This window comes from Brassica napus, chromosome C5 (genome assembly GCF_020379485.1).
Source record: "Brassica napus cultivar Da-Ae chromosome C5, Da-Ae, whole genome shotgun sequence".
Taxonomy (NCBI): Eukaryota; Viridiplantae; Streptophyta; class Magnoliopsida; order Brassicales; family Brassicaceae; genus Brassica; species Brassica napus.
In genome coordinates, this window is record NC_063448.1 from 10,390,083 (window position 1) to 10,413,229 (window position 23,147).

General features: G+C 34.9%; 3 protein-coding genes across 4 annotated transcripts; 2 read left to right on the plus strand and 1 right to left on the minus strand.

Annotated features, from left to right (window-relative positions):
• Positions 1-7,691: 7,691 nt before the first annotated feature.
• On the minus strand, positions 7,692-10,206 carry LOC106419410 (calcium-dependent protein kinase 10). The gene is made up of 7 exons (XM_013860191.3): positions 9,376-10,206; positions 9,155-9,298; positions 8,919-9,071; positions 8,712-8,827; positions 8,444-8,611; positions 8,139-8,369; positions 7,692-8,041 (listed from the first exon to the last, which is right to left on the minus strand). The coding sequence occupies exons 1-7, from the start codon at positions 10,034-10,036 to the stop codon at positions 7,868-7,870; spliced, it is 1,647 nt and encodes a 548-aa protein (XP_013715645.2). The 5' UTR covers positions 10,037-10,206; the 3' UTR covers positions 7,692-7,867.
• A 6,007-nt stretch (positions 10,207-16,213) lies between these two features.
• Positions 16,214-19,484, plus strand: LOC106419365 (pentatricopeptide repeat-containing protein At1g18900). 2 transcript variants are annotated; one of them, XM_013860137.3, is made up of 2 exons: positions 16,214-16,460; positions 16,778-19,484. In XM_013860137.3, the coding sequence occupies exon 2, from the start codon at positions 16,785-16,787 to the stop codon at positions 19,293-19,295; it is 2,511 nt and encodes an 836-aa protein (XP_013715591.1). In that variant the 5' UTR covers positions 16,214-16,460; positions 16,778-16,784; the 3' UTR covers positions 19,296-19,484. The 2 variants fall into 2 exon arrangements, with proteins under 2 accessions (XP_013715591.1, XP_013715592.1); XM_013860138.3 differs by having other exon boundaries at positions 16,260-16,460; positions 16,781-19,484.
• A 542-nt stretch (positions 19,485-20,026) lies between these two features.
• BNAC05G14630D lies at positions 20,027-22,683 on the plus strand. Its single transcript, XM_013859771.3, has 2 exons — positions 20,027-20,796; positions 21,365-22,683. The coding sequence occupies exons 1-2, from the start codon at positions 20,320-20,322 to the stop codon at positions 22,454-22,456; spliced, it is 1,569 nt and encodes a 522-aa protein (XP_013715225.1). The 5' UTR covers positions 20,027-20,319; the 3' UTR covers positions 22,457-22,683.
• Positions 22,684-23,147: the final 464 nt, after the last annotated feature.

Here is a 23,147-nt window from a genome sequence, read left to right on the forward strand (position 1 = left end):
GTTCTTAAAAATTTTATGAATCCGTTTGTTTTTGTTCACTAATATATTAAGACATGAGCTTTCAATTTTTTGGTTCAAGATATATACGACCCGTTTGGTTTTGGTTTCATTATTTTTCTTTTCAATTTTATCTAGAAACTTGATAAAATTTCTGAGTTCAATTCGGTTATGGTTTGATTCTTGTTTTTCAGATAATTTTAAATAATTCGATTAAAAATCACATTTTTTTTTTTTTTGAAAAAATGGAGAAATTTAAATATTTAAAAATATTCAGATGATTCAGTTCTATCGAAAATTTAGGATAATCATTTTTTCACATAGTAATACTTCTAATTTTTGTAAACCTATTTATATTGAAGTTGATTTTATTATTGAAAATAAATTACATAAAACTCTTACAATACAAAATAACTTCACGGAATCTATATATAAAATGTGTAGGTTGTGATCGTTTATACATAAGATGCTGGCAAATTGATAAATATAATTTGATTGGACGTTAGCTTCGAAGCGTGTGATTATGTTTTGGTTGAAACAAATTATCTAATAAAATTATAAATTATGTATTTTTAAGATGTGATTCATAATTTTTATATATTTGTCCATGTTATTTTTAAATAGATTTAGATATGTTAAATTATTGAGACTGGAAGAGAATTACAATTCTATTATATATGATTTTTCAAAATTTTGATATTTAAAAAAAAAAAAATATAGGTGTCATTTTATATTTAACTAAAGTTGTGGCAATTTAAATTTCCAATCCCAACACCGTTAATAAAAGCTAAAGTCTTATTTTGAAAATGCTCAATATATTTATCATTGGATTGAAAAATAATTCTCAAAACAGACAATATAGGTTTATATTATGTCAAAACAAATATTTCCTATGTTCTGCTTTGCTATGTCTGAGTAGTTACTCTTGTTAGTTTTAGAGTTAGAAGTAACGTTACGAGGAATTAACCCAAAATATAGATACACTAAGGTGTAAGATTTCATTCATAGGAATTGTTATTAATACTTTTGTTCAAGAGTATCTAATTAGAACACTGAACTTAGGATAATTAGGCTCAAGCGAAAGTATGGTCTCTTACCTGAATTAATTCTCATGAGGTAGGATTACTAGAAACAACTCAACAAGTGACAGCTGATCTAGTCAAACTAATGAACTTCTCGAACAGCTCGGTAACGCTTGACTAAGTAAACATCGAGTGGCGCTAGTTACAAAGCGTCGGTCGACATTTGAACTATATCAACAAGCAACAACTGAGATATAGACTTAGATCAATAAGATTTATTCGCACGCGGAAGCTGAAATATATTGCAATTAGAATTCGTGTTCTAGGATTGAAAACTTAGCATCTATATCACTATAATCCCAATTACATGAATCCCTAAATCTAACTATTTTTTATAATTGTTTACAATCTCAAATCAATCAATCAACCGAACAATTGTCTTGTTCACCTCTGCTATTTACTGTTTAATTGCTTACCTAGCCTAATCATAAACTTGTTAGGATATATTGTGTGCCTTAGCTCCTGAATTTGATCCATAAGTATTAAAACTAAACATCTTATTTGAAAGAGTGAAGCCACTCATTAGGATAATTTAAATGATATCAATTAAACATAATTAAAACATTTATTCATGAGCTAAAGATATGTACTTTTTTATAATAATAAATCACAATCATTAAGCAATGAAATCAAACAATAAAGAGAATACAATGATTAGCTTCAAAAAAAAACTAAATCTCCAAAAACTGCAATACACGGAAAACTCCAGAGAAATTAAAATTACGCAGACCAGACTATTATATCTAAAATCATACTCGCACATATATATATATATATAACTAAAATAACAACATTATCATCTATATTATTAAAAGAGAAGTACCCATTTGAAAATGTTTTTATTTCATTAATTAAACTCTTTTTTTTTACTTGTCTTTTTCAGTTGCATTTATGAAATATCCTAAAACGAAAAAAACTGCCTAATTTATTACTTCTCTTTTCAGTTACATTAATGAAATATGCTTAAATGAATTTAAACTTCCTATTTTATTGTTTGTCTTTTTTAGTTACCTTAATGAAATATCCTAAATAAATTTGGAGATAATGTCATTTAATCAACCAACAAAACTCATGAGTTATCCTTACGTGCATAATTTTAATAGTGGAGATTTTTAAAAACATGCATCATTAAAATGTTACCTAAAACATGCAGCACTAATATATAACATGCATCAATAAAACTAGAATTTGACTCACACAATTGTACGGATATTATTTTCAGTTGATTAAATTTAAAAATAATTATTTATTCAAAAAATATTTAAGAATGGCTATGTTTTTAAAAATTATATGGCATTATTTGCTCATAACTCATTTGTCATTTGATAAATTGTTAGAAAGAAAATTTTAGCATAATATAACTCAATTGTCATTTGCTAAATTTATAGTTTTTATTTATATTTTTTATTATTTAATTATAATATTTTCATTTTATATTTGAAAGATAAATGAATTTTCTTTCAAACAATATTTTTGTAAATGTATTTTTAAAAAAATAATCAATTAAAATTGTTATTATCATTGAATATCATTATTTTTGACATAATTTGAGTTTTCGTTTACATCAAAACTTATCATATTTTAGGATAATTTTAATTTAAAATGTAATTTTCATATTTTTCAAACAAATTCTAAAAATATTTTTTAAATATTTTGTTATAATTGTTAAAAAAATATTGAGTTGCATTTCAAATAAAAATGTAAAGATATTAAAAATATTCTAATTAAAATATATAAAATTTAATATAGTTTTAAGAAAATGATCAAAATAAAAAAATTACACATAAAATAATCATGATTTTTGTTAACTGAGCGGATCATTATTTATATGATATCGCACATGAAAGAAAAATTTCTGTTTTTAAAATTATCTAATTAACTCTATACTCATTTTTTTTATATTTTTTATATGATATCACACATTTGTAAAAAAAATAGATAGTTTAAGATGCAAAAAAAAATATTAATTAATGAATAATATGAACGAATATTACAAATACATCATTTAATAAAATAAATAATTAAAAACTGAAAATTCAGCGGATCAGGGTCTAGTCCTTTTATTATTAAAGGATGAGCATTTTTAATAAACAACCTTGATTTAGTAATTAATCACAACTTTGCCATTTTAATGATGTGGCGGCACCACAGCTCTCCTCAGCAATCTTAATTTATTAACATTTAATTACTAGAGAATTTACGCCAATTGCCATTAGTATTCATATTACATATTTTGTGAATCCATTATAACATAAGCTAACGAACAGTTAATAATCGTTCCTTTTAAAGAACATTATTGCAAAATGACATGCACATCATTGCCATCTCTTTAGATAGAACATCAACTTTTTACGGACTGTTTGACATTTTTCCGAAAAGAAAGAATAACTCCTTTTATTATTTTCGTGGAAAAAGTAAATCATTCGTCCCAGTTTCTGATCTGGGTATATGCTTCTTCTGGATCCAAAAACTAATGTCAATGTCTCGCCACAGATTGATGACGCTCTTTGTCGCCATCTTCAAAACTCATGTTTGATTTTCCTTAATCGTCAAGTAAATCGGAAAGTATGTTAGCAAAAAAAAAAAAAAAAGTAAATCGGAAAGTTTGAGTTTTATCAACTTATGAATCGGAGAAAGTAAATGCGTTGATGATTTTTCAGCAAGGGAGAAGAAGATCACGTCATATTAAAACTTTTTTTTATATATAATGTTTATACAAGCCCAACTAATCAAATTGTTAGAGGCCCAATTAAATAACTAAGCTGTAACAGAAATTTTCGTATATTCTAATATGTTAATTGCATGTATTAATTTATAATGAAATATATATATCATTTAAACTACGGTAAAATTTGTTTAATAAGAAATTTATTTTGATGTTTATAAATATATATGAAAATACATTAATTGATCGTACGTACTATATGCTTAAATACAGATAACATATTGTACAATTTATAAATAATGTCCAATGAAAATTCTGAAGGAAACAAATTGTAAATTTAATTATATTTCTATCACCTTATTCCGCGCAAGACGCGGGTATGCACCTAGTATATAGTAAATGGTTATACTTACTTACATTTATATAATAAAATAATTTAAATTTTGTACAAATGAAATTTAAACATTACAAATTATTATGATTTGATAATTTTATGAATGTCTATACTCGTGCATAAGCACATAACAGTAAACTAATCTAGGTTAATATCTATTTGAAAAATAAAATCGCTTTTCATTTAGTCATTTTCCTACTCTATTTGCTTCAGCTTTCACTCGTCATAAACACACTTTAAAACTTTATTCCTCATCCACTATAATCAAAATTAAAATTGATTTGGGATCTTCGTTCTTCATTGATTATAGACTAGGATATGGCAAATATTTTTTATCTGTTTTTATGATTTTCAATTTTTTTTCATCGATAAAGTTTGACTTTATTTTGTAAAAAATGTAAACTGTATTGGAATGCAATCATTATTTTAAAGAACATATAGGTTGTTTACTAAAAACACTTATATTTGTGATTTAGATTATGGATGTCAAAAAAAAAAGTTTCATTTAAACAAATTTGTTTGGATTTGTACAAGCCCATTCCACTTCTCTAAACACATGAAATTTGTTCTGCCTAGCTCTTATTTGAATACTTGCCATGGGATCAAATGTGGATAAAATGAAACAACAGAAGACTCTTGTTTTAGATATAATTTGTAGCTAACATGCTTGAAATATATATTGTTACTTTTACCTTTTTCTAGAGAGATCTAATGAGTATTGGAATCGTCTTAGGGAACACGTTTGATATACGTAAAACGGGACAGTTGGCCGTGGAAAATTAAGCATGAATGATTCAAACAAGGTAGAAGTTGTAGTTAGCTTGCTCAGTTATTTCCGGAACTTTGCAAAGTGAAAGAAAAAATCTTATTTGACTTTTATTCAGTCCTTCGCCTAACCCCAACTCGTCTTACAAGTTAAATGCAAGTACACTATGAAATATGCTTTTGATTCAAGCATTACTGCCGACAGCACAAGGACACAAAATCATATTAATTACAAAAGAATAATAACTTAGTTTCTCTGTTGATGATACACTTTCACGACCCTACTTCTCTTCCTCCCATGAAACCAAACACGATGGCAATTGTAGCAAGAACAGCCTGTGAAAACCAAATAAAGTTTAACTAAATCACAAGATTGTATGTGTTCTATACAATATACAATGGAAGACTTACAGCTATTGCACAAGCTACGTATCATGGTTTCTCTCGTGGGTTGATATACTAGAATGAATATTCCTATTTTTCCATGGGACTGAACCAAGAAGGAAACCGGTTATGAACCTTCAAGAAAACGAAACCAAATTCTTTCGGATGAATCCAAGTGATTGTATAATAATAACTTAGTATTATACTAACCTTTAGCTTTCTTCAATATCTTCATGTCCAGCTCCTTCACCACAGACTCCAAACCTTCAAGAGGCCACAAGCCAATCTTACACGACTACCAACAACCCTTTTGTGATTTTTATTTTTGTTTTGCTTTCTTTTTTTGATAGTATGTTGTATATCTATATGTTCGTGTAAACAAGAATAGGCTTGAGCTTGATGAGTAAGTAATATTAACTTTTGGTTTTTGTCCTTACGCTCTGAAGGGACTCCATTGAGAGCATTGTTTCGCTTGACCATTTTTCTCTTAGGGCATTTAACCTTGATCTGTACTTGTTAAACTTTTTATTCATACTTCTGTTTGTTTTATTCATGTATCTCGATTCTACTCGCAGCAGGCTAAATCGATTTATAAAGATTCATTTTCGTGGTTTTTGCGAACTGAAGATCTTATGTAAGAGACTGCATAACTAATGATATCTCTTGCATTTTCTATGATTCGAAACTTTATACTTTCTGGAATCATTACTTAAAGAGAGACATTAATCAAATTAATTAGTACGTGGGTGTCCTAAAAAAATGAAAGGACCACTCTATTATCTCGGTTGACTGATATGCAAGAAATCAAAGACTAATTCAGATTGCTCTCTTGTAATACTAATTTGTTGACTTGGATTTTGTGTTGTTTTATATTTGATTGTGAATTATTTTTTTCAAGATTTCAGACATAAAAGTATAAAAATGAAAAGACCACTCTATTATCTCTATTGACCAATATGAAAGAAATCAAAGGACTAATTCAGATTGCTCTCTTATAATACGAAAATACTAGTGGTCAAGGTTTAAAGGCTTCTACACCCAGGTCTGGGGTTCGAACCCTAGACAACGCAATTTCTACAGGAAGAGGTCTGGGTTTCAATTCCCGAAGAATGCGAATTATGCAAAAAATTAGAGAAAATGCTTACAAGAGATCTTCAGCATGGCGCAAAGAATACCGTCAGGAATGGATCTCATAGGACTACTCAGGGTGATGCAGTTTGGCGTGAATCCTCAAAAGACAGGTAGAATTGTCGGCTGTAATATCGTCTATGTAATGTTTCTCATAATTTGTAATAGCATAATTAACCAGACAAAAAAAAAAACTTACGGATACTAGGATAAGAGGGTAAGTTTATTTGTATATTTTATTGATATTTTTTTTATATATTTGATCTTTTTATATACATATACAATATTTTTTGTTGTTATTATATATTTCTTTTGCGATGAATCGGATCAATTTTTATTAAAAATTGTGGAACAAAACTATAATTAATATATCATGGGTTGATCGGACTCGACATTAAACAAATTATGACACAAAAACCTTATTTTTCCATCGAACATATTCTTGAAAAAAGTAAACAATATTGTTTCCACAATTGAATTATTTTGACATTTATCTTCCATATGGTTTTGAAAGGTTTCAGATTAACCATCGAATTGATACAAGTCATTTTAATGCTTTTATTCGTATCCTTAAGGAAAATTTACATTTTTGTAATTTAAAGTCGTTTTAAAAAATTCAAAATATAACATATAAGAAAAAATTTAACATATAAGAAAAATATAACATATAAGGTTTCCTTATTTTTGTATTTTAAAGTCGTTTAAAAAAAATATATAACATATAAGGTTTCTTTATTTTTGTAATTTAAAGTCATTTTAAAAAATTCAAAATATAACATATATATTTTTTTTTATTATACGGTTAATGTGATTGTTTAATTTTTTTTAATGATATAAAATTAAACAAAAATGAAAAAAGATACAAAAAATTGTTATCAAATCTTTATTATTCATAATCATTACTTGTCAGATATATGTTAATTAGTACAAACTTAATGTTAAACTTTTTAAATGATTATCTCTTAGGGGATTTTGCTAGTGGGCTCCATATTGCTAGCAACAGCTACTCGAAGCAGTAGAGTGAGCCGTTCTTGAGGAAACAGTCCAAACAAGAAAGGACCACTCCGCTGTTTGGTTGTCTGAAACCACAATCTGGAAACGTTGGGCAGATATCTTCAGAGGAATAAGAAGCTGATGTGAACGACTCCATGGGAGAAGAAGACGATGATGAATTCAGGTTCTGCTCAGGTCTGAAATGAACAACCTTGGATCCACCGACAAAGATTCCGTTAAAAAGATGTTGTGGCCAAGGACAATGACATGGAGAAGGTTTCAGTGTAATAAAAGATCTGTACTATTACCTCTTTGGGTTTAGGATTTTGAGTTGGCTTTTGAAATAATAAAGATACAACCTTTGAACAAAACATTACATACAAATACAACCCAAAATATTCATACAAGGACCGTGGCTTCTGTAACCTCCCCATCCCTCAAAAGGACAAACCGGAAAAATCAAACAGGAACAGATTGTCCAGTGAGAGCGTCATGGAGATGCAATGATCCATCTTTCATCAGATTAATGCTTAAGCTTTTGAACCTCTCTCTTGAGTATTGTCTTGACGCCTTTCTCCAATCTGTTCCTGCTTTCATCATCGTCACAAACTCATCATAGTTTATACGCCCATCCTGCCAAAACACAAGCAACCCCAACAGTCCAACTCAGAAACTGATACATGTAACTCATCATAGTTAAGGAAGATTGTTTTAGAGATTTTGAAATAACCTTGTCAGCATCAACTTCACGCATGATGTCGTTTAGAACACTGACATCTGGTTCTCCTAACTCGTCAGTTAGAGCTTCCCGTAGCTCATCAAGCTCGATGTATGTACTTCCATCTTTGTCAAAGAACATAAAAGCTAGCTTGAAAAGCTCGTCGTTCTCTATCTTCTGCAAGTGTATGATCACAGCTACAAACTCTCCATAATCCAAAAACCCATTCCCATCAACATCCGCCTGCGTCACAGCCAAGCCGATTTGAGCAATGTTTTATCAGAGGAGAAAGCTGTTCATAAGAGAAAGGGGAGTACCACTTCCATCAACATTTTGATCTCTGGTTCACCAAGTTGTGAGCCAACCTTTTGAAGTCCAGCTTTGAGTTCCGGGTAAGTTATTCTACCATCGTTGTCTTCATCCATCAGTGAGAACATGTCCTTGATCACTTCAACCTCTTGAACAGACAAGTGCTCCGCAATTACCTGGAGGCATCAAAAGGATGATCATGATGAAAACCAATCAAAGAGACTAACCATTTCATAGTCAGCTTTAAAGTGAAAATGCAAAAAAAAAGACACTTACGCGAAGAACCTTCTTTTTAAATCTATTCATCATAGAGAACTGCTTCAATCTCGATCTGACTATATCCCCTAAAGGAACATTCGGAGCTTTCTTCGCATGCTGTATCCAAGGATGAGCTGAGAGGTCAAACACAACAACAACAAAAAAAAAAACCGTTAAGTGATGGTGTTTAGAATCAGTTCGACAATACACAAGAACTTCATTCACCTAACACTTGCTGAGCAGTCAAACGCTTAGCCGGATCAGGATCCAGCATCTGCCTCACAAGACTCTTAGCACTCTCCGAAACCTGAGGCCAAGGGTCTCTCTTAAAATCAATAACTCCCCGCAGAATCGCAAGAGCAACACCTTGTTCCGTCTCTGTCAACAGAATCCAACAAACACACAGCTTTACATAAGCAGCAGATTCATAGAGTGATTTATCCCAAAGATTCAATCTTTACCAGCCCAAAAGGGAGGAACACCACAGAGCAAGATATAGATGATAACTCCAGCACTCCACACATCAACCTCAGGTCCATAATCCCTCTTCAACACCTCAGGAGCCATGTAATAAGGACTCCCTACAATCTCCGTAAACTTATCTCCTACAATAAAAAAAAAAAAAAACAAACTTTAACATAAGATTACAAACCCCACACAGAAGACTCAATCTTTTTTTTACCAGGTTTGAAGAAGACAGACAACCCAAAATCAATCGCCTTCAAAGCAGAGTTCTCCTTCTTATTCGCAAACAAGAAATTCTCAGGCTTCAAATCTCGATGCACGACACCATTCGAATGACACATCATCACCACCTCAGCGATCGTCCTCGCGACTCCAGCAGCCGCGCGCTCCGTGTAGTGCCCTCTGGCAACAATCCGATCGAAAAGCTCCCCGCCTTCGCAGAGCTCCATCACGAGATGAACGTTCTCGCCGTCCTCGTAAGTCGCCCTGAGCTTCACCACGTTCGGGTGCTCGGGCAGAGTCGACATGATCGCGACCTCGCGGCGGACGTCCTCGACGTCGACGGCCGTTCGGAGCTTACGCTTGGAGATCGATTTGCAGGCTAGGGCTTCGCGAGTCTCGCGATCGGTGCAGAGGTAAGTGATCCCGAACTCGCCGCGGCCTAGCTCGCGGCCTAGGATGTACTTGTCGCTGATCTTCGTGCGTTGGCTTGTGGGGATCACGACGTCCTTGAGGGTAGTCCCGCGCGTGCGCGCGGGGGATCGGACGATGTCGCCGGCGGCGTAGGGGTTTGGTTTCCGGTTTTGATTGGGCCTTTTGGGCTTCTGAGTCGACTCTTCCGAGTTGGGAGGCTTCACACAGACGTTACAGTTACCCATGGCTGAGTTAATGACTCAGCAACTAAGGAAAAAGCTTATCAGAGTTTATATCACTTAGCTCATATCGGACGATGGCGAGTTTTGAGTTCTGTGTTGTTGGGAGAGAAAACGCGGGTTTCGGTGAAGAAAAGTCAGCCTTTTCGAAAATTTTCGGTTTTGATGAATGGGGAAGGATAATTAAAATAAGTGAAGTTGATTTTTTCCTTATAAATTACTCCCTCCGTTTTTAATATAAGTTATTTTAAAATTGTGCACATAAATTAAAAAATTATTAATTTTTTATATTTTATAAACAAAAACATCATTATTATTTACATAACCATAAATCAACCAATAATAAAATAAAAAGTATATTATTATTGGTCATATAACATTAAGTGTTAATAAATTTTACATAAAAAATCGAAAATATCATATAATTTAAAACATAAAAAAATTTCTAAAACAGTTTATATAAGAAAACGGAGGGAGTACTACTTTATTATAAGGCATTTAATATCTAGCGTGTACCTCTTGAGTTTTGACCTATGTTTTTTTTTTCTAACCATTGCCACCACCTTCTAATAAATTAATTTTTTTTTTATATTTCTTCTACGATGTGATTTTGGTCCAAGTTTGTGACTCTTAGAATGAAGAAACTTATTATATTACCAGGTTTTCAATGGTAAAAGAAACACGCAAAACATCATGAAGGTATTTTCACTTGAGTATAAAGTGTATAATCAATTGAATGGTTACAAGTTTGTGATCGTCATGTTTCTAGTTCTAAAGATAACCTGTGAATGTGATTGTAAAACCTATCAATTTGCAAATGGTAACCGACAACTAAAGTGTTTTGAACCTTCAATTCCTAGAGTGTAGATAGGAAGAAATTGCCGACAAAAAAAAAGAACAAATTAAAGTGTAAAGACCGTCAATTTATAAATTTATGAGCAAAAGTGACTGCGTTTTACAAAATTAAGAAAATCTTATAACCCAAACAAAAAATTGACCGAATATTTCAATAGCGGAAGTCAACATAAGAAACAATTGAAAATCAGTGAAAACGTTATTTATGTATGGCTCATAACCAACAAGTCTTCCTATCCTGACTTCTCTACAAGTTCAGTTTCATACTCGTTCTCGTTCTTGTTGGAATTATATTACGGCGTCTACTAGAACTCAAGTGCTTTCGTTTTACGGGACATGTGATGTGGGTGGTGGATTAAGTAGTAGAAGTTGAAATGTTTTTGTATCAAGCTGTATGGTTTCATAAGAAGTATTTTATACGTTTAGTTTTGTCAATGATTCGGTATATTTTAATATGTGGTGGGTCAGAGAGAAGCGGTTTCAATTTATTGCCCAGCAAGACCTTTCACAACCTACTAAAAAAACATACACTGAAACTATTATCCATGCATTTCTCTTACAACTTTATCATCGGCAACATAATTTAAAGCTTGCAGAAAGTGAAAATACATCAACGAAAAAGTGACAAATATTTAGTAAAGAATATGATGGCTATGAATTATCATGGGGAACTCTTTTTTTTTTCTCTAACAAATATATATATATATATATACTAAGGTTGGCCCACCCTACGGACGGGATATATTATACTTGTGGTATACATTATTATTTTGTATGATTTTATGGTTTGAATTTTTGGTTTGCATTGCAAGAGAAGTGGAAATGGATGATAATGATTTATATTTAAAACTATCGATTAGTTGATGGTTTGACTGGATGAGGGATTATATGTGGTAGATTTATTTCGCTTGTCTATTTGTCTATACATAAATCTTTGTCCTTGAGACTTGCTTCGGAGAGCATCTCCAGCGTTTGTTTAGGTGTCTCACCTGACCGAACCAAGGCTACTATTCTCTGGTCGAGAGAGTTACGATGGACCTATCTCATCAGCGAATCTTTTCTCGTTGATTTGACGCATCATATATTTGTTGTGTTATGGGTGATTGTCAATTTTGAACTCTTATGTGGACATGGTCACAAAATAAATAAATAAATAAAACTCTAATGTGGACATAATATGTAAATTTTTTCGTTTTTGTTTGTTTGATGATGTTAATTATAGTCATTTGGGATAATTTCAAGAAAAAAATATGGTTTTTCTTTCATTTTATGAGGGTTGCATTATTAGTACTACTATTGTAAGGGTGTTCTTTTCAACAAAACATTTATGCATTTAATACGAATAATTGTTAATTTGATCCAAAAATGAATTTGAGAGGGGACCATGATTGAAAAATCACTTTAAGAATTAATCTGGCTTTTTTAAGGAAAAATCTGCAAGCAAAAGTTTATCTTTAAGGAAAAAGTTTATCTTTCCAGTAAAAAAAAAAAGAGAAATAGAAAGTCTCTTTTTCTCCATATATTTCCATCTTCGCTTTGTAATTGGTGACTTAGCTCTATTTTTTCTCAAATGTTATTTATCAATCCCATTGTTTCTCGAGAATCTGCAAGCATCCCATTCTGAGAATCACACAAACATACTGAATCATATATGGTTGCTTCTTCGGTTACTCTTGAAAATTCACAATGAAACCAGTTTGGTATATGAGAGCTGATAGAATGTACCTGTTGACACATACTCGGTAGCCGCATAGCCAAAAATACTCAACTTAGCTAGAATCATCAATGCATAGCACATTTTATACATAGAACAAACGCTGCTAAAAATAAACACTCCCCTGAAACAAAGAAACACGGTTGATATCTGAACTCTATAAACAAATTCTCTTTTCTTGAACAATCCCAATCTGCGTGACTCCAACGTCATCACACATACACATAGCCTACATTAAAAGCCTAAATTTACAGGGACATTCAGTACTAATTAAAAGATATGGTTACTCTATACATAAGGGCAAAGAAAACGTGAAGATGCATTGCTATTGTGAGAGAAACCAAGATAGGGAGAAGGCAAAAAACACATGTATTTTAATTCTTAGTGCATGATTGCTCGGCAGCCATAAGGATGCATTCAGACCAAGGAAACTTGATCATGGAATGCAGGTAACATGGATCCAACAGTCTGAAGAAGTATTATCGATGCATTTCAAGAGCTCCTGGTTTCTGTTTTGGTGTCTGAACACATCTCATCACCTGCTCGGCTGCCAGTCAAGTTCATGTCCTAAAAGAACTCTCTGATCAGGTTCTATGACATCAAGAGCCTACACCAGAACGAATTTTCACCCATTAGTCTAGGAAAAGTGTAGTGGCTTTGTACCTTTTGTAGCACTTTGCAACCGTACATCTGCAGACTAAGTGGAACTATTTCTCCATGAGATGACACGCTTGTTGATTTCTCTATTCGAATAACTGGAACAGATATAGCACAAATAACTAAGGAAAGGGACAACCTGACGGGCAATGGACAGTAAAACATAGGATCAATTACGAACAAACCTTCTGAAGCATGAGTAAAAGTTTCCCTAAAGTCAGCTGCTTTTCCTTCTGAATTACAATTATCAAGCTTTTTCTGATTCAATCCGCTCCTGTGCTGGTACACTCTGAAAGGAAACAAAAATTTGGTTAAAGTTTATTAGCATATATGTTTGAGTGGAAACCCAAAAAAAATCTCGTGAAAGGTAAAAACTTCCTCGAATTCAAAGTGGAATTAAGCAAATTCCGCCGTCATCATCTTCATCTTTCTCAATCCAAAGTGGTGAGTTCCTCGTAATCAGCTACAAAAAAACTGAAAAAAGATCACTGAGCAGTATAAAAAAAGAAGGTGCTTCTATTCTTTCGACTTCTATAAGATGAAAAGTAAATCCTGACGTACCCAAGTGACTTCAGACTTGGGACTCAAGTCCAAAAATTCTGATGCTGCTGTGGATCTTAGATTAGTAGTATATCTGAGCAGTCAATCTGGTAGCCAAGGTGAAAAGGGTATAACCGGCGGCATAGAAGGAGGTGTTGCTGGAAGGGCTGAACCTAGCGCCACTGAATATGATAATGTAGACGTCCACGAAATCGGCGTCGTGGTGATAGCCGGCTGTACCCAAGTGATTATCTGAAAATTGTCGACGGAGACATTCACCGTCGTATGTAAACCAAAGGTCGTGGAGAGGACACCAATATATCTCCAATCGCTGATTATATCACACTGAAGATATATATGAGGGAAAGAGAGGGATTCCAAAGGGCTGGATCGCATTAGATGCAGGAGTTACGGGCATGAATTGATTAATCTGATTTATGGCCCTTCGCTAAACCAAAGTCTGAAACCTTTCCGCAGAATGAAACACATAGTTTTGGTGAAGGGGACAGGTGTCATCCTCACAGAGACTGACTTTCTGACCTGTTTGCCTACGTGTCTCATCCAGGAGAGAATAAACTATATTTTATATAAATAGATTAATTGTCATCCCAAAAGGATATCGGAGATTACATTTCCGGCAACTCAGAGAAACATCCGGCTAGGTTATCGTGGGGAACTTTAAAACTAGCATAGAGTGAAACTATAATCAAAGAGAAAAGATGTGACAAATATTTGGAAATGTTGATAACTATTCGTTGAAGAGGATGATTATGTTTGGAAAAAATTAAGATGATGGGTTCAACTCAAAATGCCGTGGGCCTCGTGGCTGCATGTGTGTGCATGTTGTTACGCCAACTTTTTGCATACAACTTATTGTCAGCCCCCAAAAGAATGTTTCTATAGGACGTATGTAACGTATCTAGTCATTGGACTACACACTATATTAGGGCCTACACTATATGAACAATTTTATTATACTGTACTTTGAAAGATACAATCCTTATACTATTGTCAGAAGCATCTGTGGGTTTTTTTTATTACTGTTAGAACTTATAACGGGCTAAATGGCATAAGATTTAGGAGTCCACCCAGGGCCGTGCCTAACACTAGGCACATCAAGCATGTGCTTCTAGTTCAGATGGAGTTTATATATTTAAAGGACTCATTTGTTCTGTGAAAGATTCAGCAGCACATGTGGTTATGAGTTCATTTGTGTTCAAAAAAAAAAAAGATGTTGTGAGTTCGAACCTTTGGCATAAATTCTTTTAATTTTGTTTCATAAGAACATATGTGGGCCAACAATTTTTTTTTTGCTTGAGGGCCAATAAATCTCAGGCACGGCTCTGAGTCTACCTTTTGTTTTTGAATTAATCCTAGTATGAATGGAGAGAAAGGCCTCACAGATTCAAGCATACTGCAATTCAATCATTCTTGATTGCTTATAGAGTTACAGACAACTATTCATAAGATCCTTGCAAGTTTTGTCCGAAAATATATGTGCAAGTTGTATATTAGGCTGTAAGTGGTTGTTATTAAATGAAATGTACGTGATGAAAGGAATTAAAAAATTTGAAATACTAAAAATGGAATGACAGACAAAATGGAATAAAAACTGAAACTAGTTAATTCCACTCATCCCATTCATTCATGAACATTTTTTGCAGGGAATAAAAAGAATAGATTTTACAAAGGATTTGTTCTTTTGTTCCATTCCAAAATTGGAATGTATGGAATTGGTTTAACAAAGGCTTTTATGCTAACTGGTAAATATTTCATGGAATTCAATGGAATGATGCATTCCAAATAAATTTATCCCACAAATAAGCATTCGAGTTGCACTCTTAATATCTATCAAAACGTAAGAAATTTTTCACATTGAAGTTTTTTTTGTTCTCTTATTTGTATCCGTTAAAAGTTCCCATTTCACAACCTCCACCCAAATATATCTCTCAAATCTCAGTAGTCAAATACTAGAAGAAAGAAAAATCTCTTTGAATATTAAAGTAACAGGACAGTCACGAGCAAAGACATTAAAAGCAACACCACGTGTACAACGAAGGACTTGCGAAACTTGAGGAAGGCAAAGCTTCTACGTTGCAAATAAGAAATGGCCAAAGGTGGAAAAGGTAAAAGAAGTTATTACAAAAAGCAGCTCAACTTGTGCTGGCTCTCTTTTTAAGCCAAAGCCATACATTCTTCTTTCAATAATAACACAAAACAAACTTTACTTTAAAAATTGGTACTAGAAAATACTACTTTCAGCAGTGTAACAAATCAAAGAGGGATAACAAAAAATAACAATTTCATCACGGTACTGGTTAACGGTGAGAAAAACCGATTTCTGAAAGTGAAGGTAAAAGACAAATCCTATTTAAGAATTGAGCAAAAACTGAAAGGAATAAAACAATCGTGCGTTATTTAGAAAAAAAAGAAGGATTAGGGGTTTCTTTGAAAAATATAAAAACAGAGATCAAAAGGAAAAAAGTTGTGACCTTGAATTCTCGCAGCCTCCTTCTCCGTGTGAGCCAATATGCTTGGAGGAGGGTAGAAGATTGCCGGGAAGAAGACGGCCTTTTCGCCTCCATTGTTTTCATTTTCCCCCTGAAGAGTCTCACAAGGAAACCAAAACCCATAACGTAGCTACTGAGGTCCACCGTCTGTCAGGTGACTAGTGATCTCTTAACTTAATCACTGGACGCTGTTATCTGGGTTTGTGTTTAATCTTCACTTTATTTCAATCACACGGTGTGTTATCGTGTTTTTGTCTTCGTTGTCTCTCCTGGGTTTTAAAGCGTTTTCTCGAGATTTCAGCTCAAACATTTTGGGTCATGTGGAAAAAGTATTAGACTTTTGACTTATTTCGAAGTGTGATTATGGTTCACTTGTGAGTATACAATAAAGTTAAAGACTTTGAGTTTACATGCTTGATGATCATTCCCCTGTGAGTCTCTATATGTGAATCTTTGAGTTTCATTTTACAGCAGAGAAATGATGCGTCCACAGCAAATCAGCAAACTCTCAAGTTCAGCAAGATCCTTTTTCCTTAGCGGATCGAGATCAAGTGCAGCTGATGGGAGTCCTTCTGCATTCAACGACGATGAGCCTTGTGTCTCCCGACGCCAGCAACTTAGGCACGAAGCCGCACAAGATGAAAAACTACCGTCCAGTATTATTACCCGTAAGCCTCTTGTAGCGGGAAGCATTTTACCAGGAGAGGCAGAGAGTAAACCGGTTGTTCTAAAGAAGGTTGATGGTTCTGGTCGGCCATCTCTATTGCCACAGCATGTTTGCTCTTCTTCTTCTCCTGCTCTCCCTAGTAAACCACATTCGGTTACTTATGCATCAATTAGAGAGGAGGAGGAAGTTTCTTCTTCAGCACCTATTGGGGATCAGATTTTCAGAGCCGGTTATGCAGCGGTTAGTATTTTGTCTGATTTAGCAAACTTTAAGCTTCCTTCGTCTGATGGAGGGAGTAGTGAAGTGTTTGGATTAGGGAAAAGCTGTATGGTGGATCCATCTCGGCCTATCACAAGCGTCAAGTCAGTTATAAGGAGAGAGGACTTGACCAAAGCTTACCCTAGATCACCAGCTGCAAAAGAGTCATCAGCTGGTAAAATTAGAAATCATAGTAGCAACTTCCGAGGGGCTAAGGAAGGATTCAAACAAGTCTCGTTACAGAAAAGGTATCATCATCACGCATCTGGCAAGAGGACGACAAGCATGTTGCAGAGACACAATAATATTGATTCAAACAGGTTTGTGCCAAACGAAATGATGAAAGCGGCTTCAGGTTCAAGGCAGTATTGTAATGTCAAAGAGGTGGAAAACGTTTCCAGCATTTTGAAAACATTCAGGTGGGGCCCTGCTGCTGAGACGGCTCTTGAGAATCTCCGGTTAACGATGGGTCCGTACCAAGCGAACCAGGTGCTCAAGAAGATGAATGACTATGGAAACGCTCTTGGTTTCTTCTACTGGCTCAAAAGGCAGCCCAAGTTTAAGCACGACGAGCACACTTACACCACCATGGTTGGTAACCTCGGCCGTGCTAAACAGTTTCGGGCCATAAACAGGCTTCTCGACGAGATGGTTAGAGATGGTTGTAGGCCAAACACGGTTACTTACAACCGTCTTATCCACAGCTACGGCCGTGCTAATTATCTCAACGAAGCGATGAATGTGTTTAATCAGATGCAAGAAGCTGGATGCGAACCAGACCGTGTAACGTACTGTACACTCATAGACATTCACGCCAAGGCTGGGTTTCTCGACGTTGCGATGGATATGCATCAGAGGATGGAAGCGGCTGGTATCTCAACCGACACTTTCACTTACAGTGTCATTATAAACTGTCTTGGGAAAGCTGGGCATTTACCCGCTGCGCACAAGCTCTTCTGCGAGATGGTTGATCAGGGATGTACACCTAACTTGGTCACGTACAACATCATGATGGACTTGCACGCCAAGGCGAGGAACTACCAGAGCGCGTTGAAGCTTTACCGCGACATGCAGAACGCTGGGTTTAGGCCTGATAAAGTGACGTACAGCATCGTGATGGAGGTGCTTGGACACTGTGGGTATCTAGAGGAAGCAGAGGGTGTCTTCACCGAGATGCAGCGTGATAATTGGGTTCCTGATGAGCCGGTCTATGGGCTTTTGGTGGATCTGTGGGGGAAAGCTGGTAATGTTGAGAAGGCTTGGTATTGGTATCAAGCAATGTTTCATGCTGGTTTGTTACCTAATGTTCCTACTTGCAACTCTCTTCTTAGTACTTTCCTTAGGGTTGACAAGATAGGGGAAGCGTATGAGTTGTTGCAGAACATGCTGGCGCTTGGTCTACGTCCTTCTTTGCAGACGTACACGTTGCTCTTGAGTTGCTGCACGGATGCTCGGTCAAAGCTTGATATGGGTTACTGTGGCCAGCTAATGGCGAGCACTGGTCATCCGGCGCATATGTTTCTCCTCAAGATGCCGTCTGCAGGTCCTGATGGACAGAACGTGCGTAATCATGTGAACAACTTCTTGGATCTGATGCACAGCGAGGACAGAGAGAGCAAGAGAGGGCTTGTGGACGCGGTGGTTGACTTCTTACACAAGTCAGGGCAAAAAGAAGAGGCGGGATCGGTTTGGGAAGTTGCAGCACAGAAGAATGTTTTTCCTGATGCGTTGAGGGAGAAAAGCAGCAGCTATTGGCTTATCAATCTCCATGTAATGTCGGAGGGAACCGCAGTGACCGCGTTGTCCAGGACGCTTGCTTGGTTCCGGAAGCAGATGCTAGTCTCCGGATCTTGTCCTTCTCGGATTGATATAGTGACTGGTTGGGGAAGACGTAGTAGAGTGACTGGTACGTCGATGGTGAGACAAGCGGTTGAAGAGCTGCTCAACATGTTTGGTTCACCGTTTTTCACGGAGAGTGGAAACTCAGGTTGTTTTGTTGGGTGTGGTGAGTCTCTCAACAGGTGGTTGGTGCAGTCTTATGTTGAAAGGATGCATTTGCTGTGAGTGTTTGTTTAGCTTTATTTATTTTCTTTTCTTTTCTTTTAGCTGATTGCATCTTATGAATTGGTTTAGCGCGTGTCATAAGTTAAGGTTAGGGAAACACTTTGACTTTCTCTCTAGCCATTTGTTCTCTGCCTTTAAATTGTATCTTCCTCTTGCAATAATATATCTGAGACTATATTTGAAGTGCCATGGAGATGTCAAGAAAGTTGAACAAGCAATAAGGCACTTGTGTCGGGATTATTACTTGACCCCATGCCATGTCCGCCATTTATAATTCATCTAATTGCCGTTTACTAACATATTTCGTTGTGGAAGTGGCTTTATTCTAGTGGTTTGATTCAAAAAAAAAGATTTTTTTTTCTACATTATTAGATTGGATTCGAATTCTAAAAATATAGTTTACTATCAATTATGTAGATTAATAGACAAAAAATATATAAATATTTTCCCATTGTGTAAATAGAAATGTTAGGTTGGGTTTTCATAAAACGATTCGACGTCTTCATAAGACAATTAGAAAAAAAAAATTGTCTGAATAAATCAGCTTTAAAAAATTCATGATATTACAGCTCAAAAAAAATAAAAAATTATATTTTACCAAGATATTATAGTTTTCTAGGTTTCAATTTCCGGAGAAAATGAAATTATGCGAATTAAGAAAAAAAAAATGCTTACAAGACATCTGCAGTATGACATAAGGAGTACCGTTAACCGTGGATCTCATAGGACAGTTTAAGTGATGTAGTCAAACGTGAATCCTCATACGGCAGGTAGAATTGTCGATGGTAGAATTGTCTGTAATATTTTTAATAATTGTAATAACATAATTATCGAGCGTTAAAAAAACAAATATTAATATTTGCCAAACATGATATGATATATATAAACCACCATTACTTTATTATACACGTACACACCGAAAGAAAAAAAAAATCAAAAATTCGTGCTTGTCAGTTTGCGCCAAGTGGTAAGAAAACGATTCTAGCTTTTGTTTTATTCTCCGGCATAAAACACACGGCGGAAGATGGCGGCAGAGAGTCTGAGAACGAAATGGATGGCTGTGACGGCGAGCATATGGATCCAGTGCACGTTAGGAGGTTCTTACACCTTCGGAATCTACTCGGCAATCTTGAAATCATCTCAATCATACGACCAATCAACCCTTGACACAGTCTCCGTCTTCAAAGACATTGGTGGTAACGTCGGCGTTTTGTCTGGACTTGTTTACACCGCAGCCACCTTTAATCGCCGTCGCCGTGACGGACGGGGAGGTAGAGCAGGTCCGTGGGTGGTGATCTTGATCGGAGCGGTTTTGTCCTTCACCGGTTATTTCCTTATCTGGGCATCCGTGACCGGTTTGATTAGAAAACCGCCGGTTCCGGTTATGTGTCTGTTTATGTTCATAGCGGCTCAGTCTTTAACGTTTCTTAATACGGCCAACGTTGTTAGCTCCCTTGAGAATTTCGCCGACTATGGCGGCACTGCCGTCGGAATAATGAAGGTAGTTAAAGTCTTTATCAAATTTTCTTTGGTTAGAGTTGATTTCCCGGCAACTGTTAAGTCGTAGGCCCACTTTAGACATTTAATACTAGGCATAGGTATACAATATGTAATTGTAACCGACATGCGAACCGAACTGAAAAATCTGTCATAAATGCCCAAACAAATCTCATAGGGCGATATGTCGAATGTTATGCGAATCTGACCAAGCTCAAATAGATATACGAAAAACTTAAAATAATATCCGAAATTTTTGAGTTAGCAAAACAAAAGTTTCTAAACTTAGTTAATATTTAGAACATCCATTTTTATTTTTATTTTGATCTAGCTGTAAAAGTATCCAACTACTAAATATTAAGCCAACAAGAAATGAGTTCAGATCAAAAATAAGAATTATATCCAAACTTGAAGTATCATTCATTTCAACCCGTATGAAATACAAAAAAAAAAACTAAATGGAGTCTAGAAGGATGTACCCGAAAGTCCAAAAACTTTTTAAAAAGCTTTATACCAGAACGCTTATGCCTATTTTGAACCTTAAGTTAATGCCTTCGGTTTGTTTTTTGCAGGGCTTTGTTGGTCTAAGTGGAGCAATGTTAATACAACTCTATGAAACAATATGCCCTGGAGATCCAGAGAGTTTCATTCTTCTACTTGCAATAGTACCTTCACTCCTCTCTGTATTGGTGATGCCACTAGTCAGGATATACGAGACCAGCACGGTCGATGAGAAGAAGCATTTAGATGGTTTATCAACTTTGTCTATAATCATTGCAGCTTACCTTATGGTCATTATCATTGTGAAGGGCATTCTTGGTTTACCATCATGGGCCAATACCGTCACGCTTGTAGTTCTACTCATCCTCCTTGCCTCGCCTCTACTTATTGCCATAAGAGCACGCCGAGACAATATCAAGAAACCATGTTATTCTCCTCTTGTAGACAATCTAGAAGCAACAACCTCTGGTGAGAGCTTGGCGGTGGTTGAAGATAAAAGCTTGAATCTCTTACAAGCTATGCGTAATGTAGACTTCTGGTTACTGTTTCTTGCTATGGTATGTGGAATGGGATCAGGGATTTCGACGATAAACAACATCAGACAAATAGGTGAGTCTCTTAGATACTCTAACGTGGAGATAAACGCATTGCTGTCTTTGTGGAACATATGGAACTTTATTGGTCGGTTTGGAGCTGGTTATGTTTCGGATGCATTGCTACATAGAAAAGGATGGCCACGTCCTTTGTTAATGGCTACAACTCTTGGAGCCATGACCATAGGACATCTGATCATAGCCTCTGGTTTTGAAGGAAACCTATACCCCGGTTCGGTTATCGTAGGAATATGTTATGGCTCACAATGGTCGTTAATGCCGACGATAACGTCAGAGTTGTTCGGGGTTAAACATATGGGAACAATCTATAACACAATTTCGATTGCTAGTCCTATGGGTTCGTATATCTTCTCAGTGAGATTGATTGGTTATATCTATGATAAGACCATTATTGGAGAAGGTAACACGTGTTATGGTCCTCATTGTTTCCGGTTGTCCTTTGTGATTATTGCATCTGTGGCTTTCCTCGGGTTTCTTGTCTCCTGTGTGTTGGTATTCCGGACAAAGAATCTGTATCAGCATATCTTTGAGAAGAGGTTGCGTCGTTGATAAGAGTTGTTGTGACACACTACTTGTGAATTTCATTGTTCAGGTACACAGTATTGCACAGTACTGCCATTTGTGTTTGTATAATTTGTAATGATTGTTGAATATATATTGTGTAAATAAGTACATATGTAGTTTATTTGTGTGAGGTTCTTTGGTTTTCATGTAAAATTTCATTTTAGGTAAGTGTAAATATGGTCTAAATTAGTCAGTGGAGTTTAGTTGTTGTATGACGTAAATGAAGTATTAATGTAGGGACCAACGTCAGGATCTTACTTTATCACCTTGGACCTAATTAAAAAGGTCATCAATGATCATCCTTGTCATTTAGAGATGCTTTGCTTTTACATGTTTATGATGTAGCCTTTTAGAGCATCTCCAAAAGAAACTCTATAACTTCAAATATAGAGTTTTTTTATTCTCTAAAAAAAAACTTCAAAACTTCAAATTTAGACTTTTAAAAGTGAAACTTCATATTTGAAATTTTACTACTCAAAACTCTAAATTTTAAGTTTCATTTTTTTTATTTGCATTTTGGTCTTTATAATTAATTATACATCATATTTATGATTCTTAAATATTTTCTTATTTATCATTTTAATCTTCAAAACTTTTTTATATCTTAAATATTTCAAATTTATTTTATAAATAAATTTTACACATAAAATTAAATAAAATATTTAGAATAAGATTT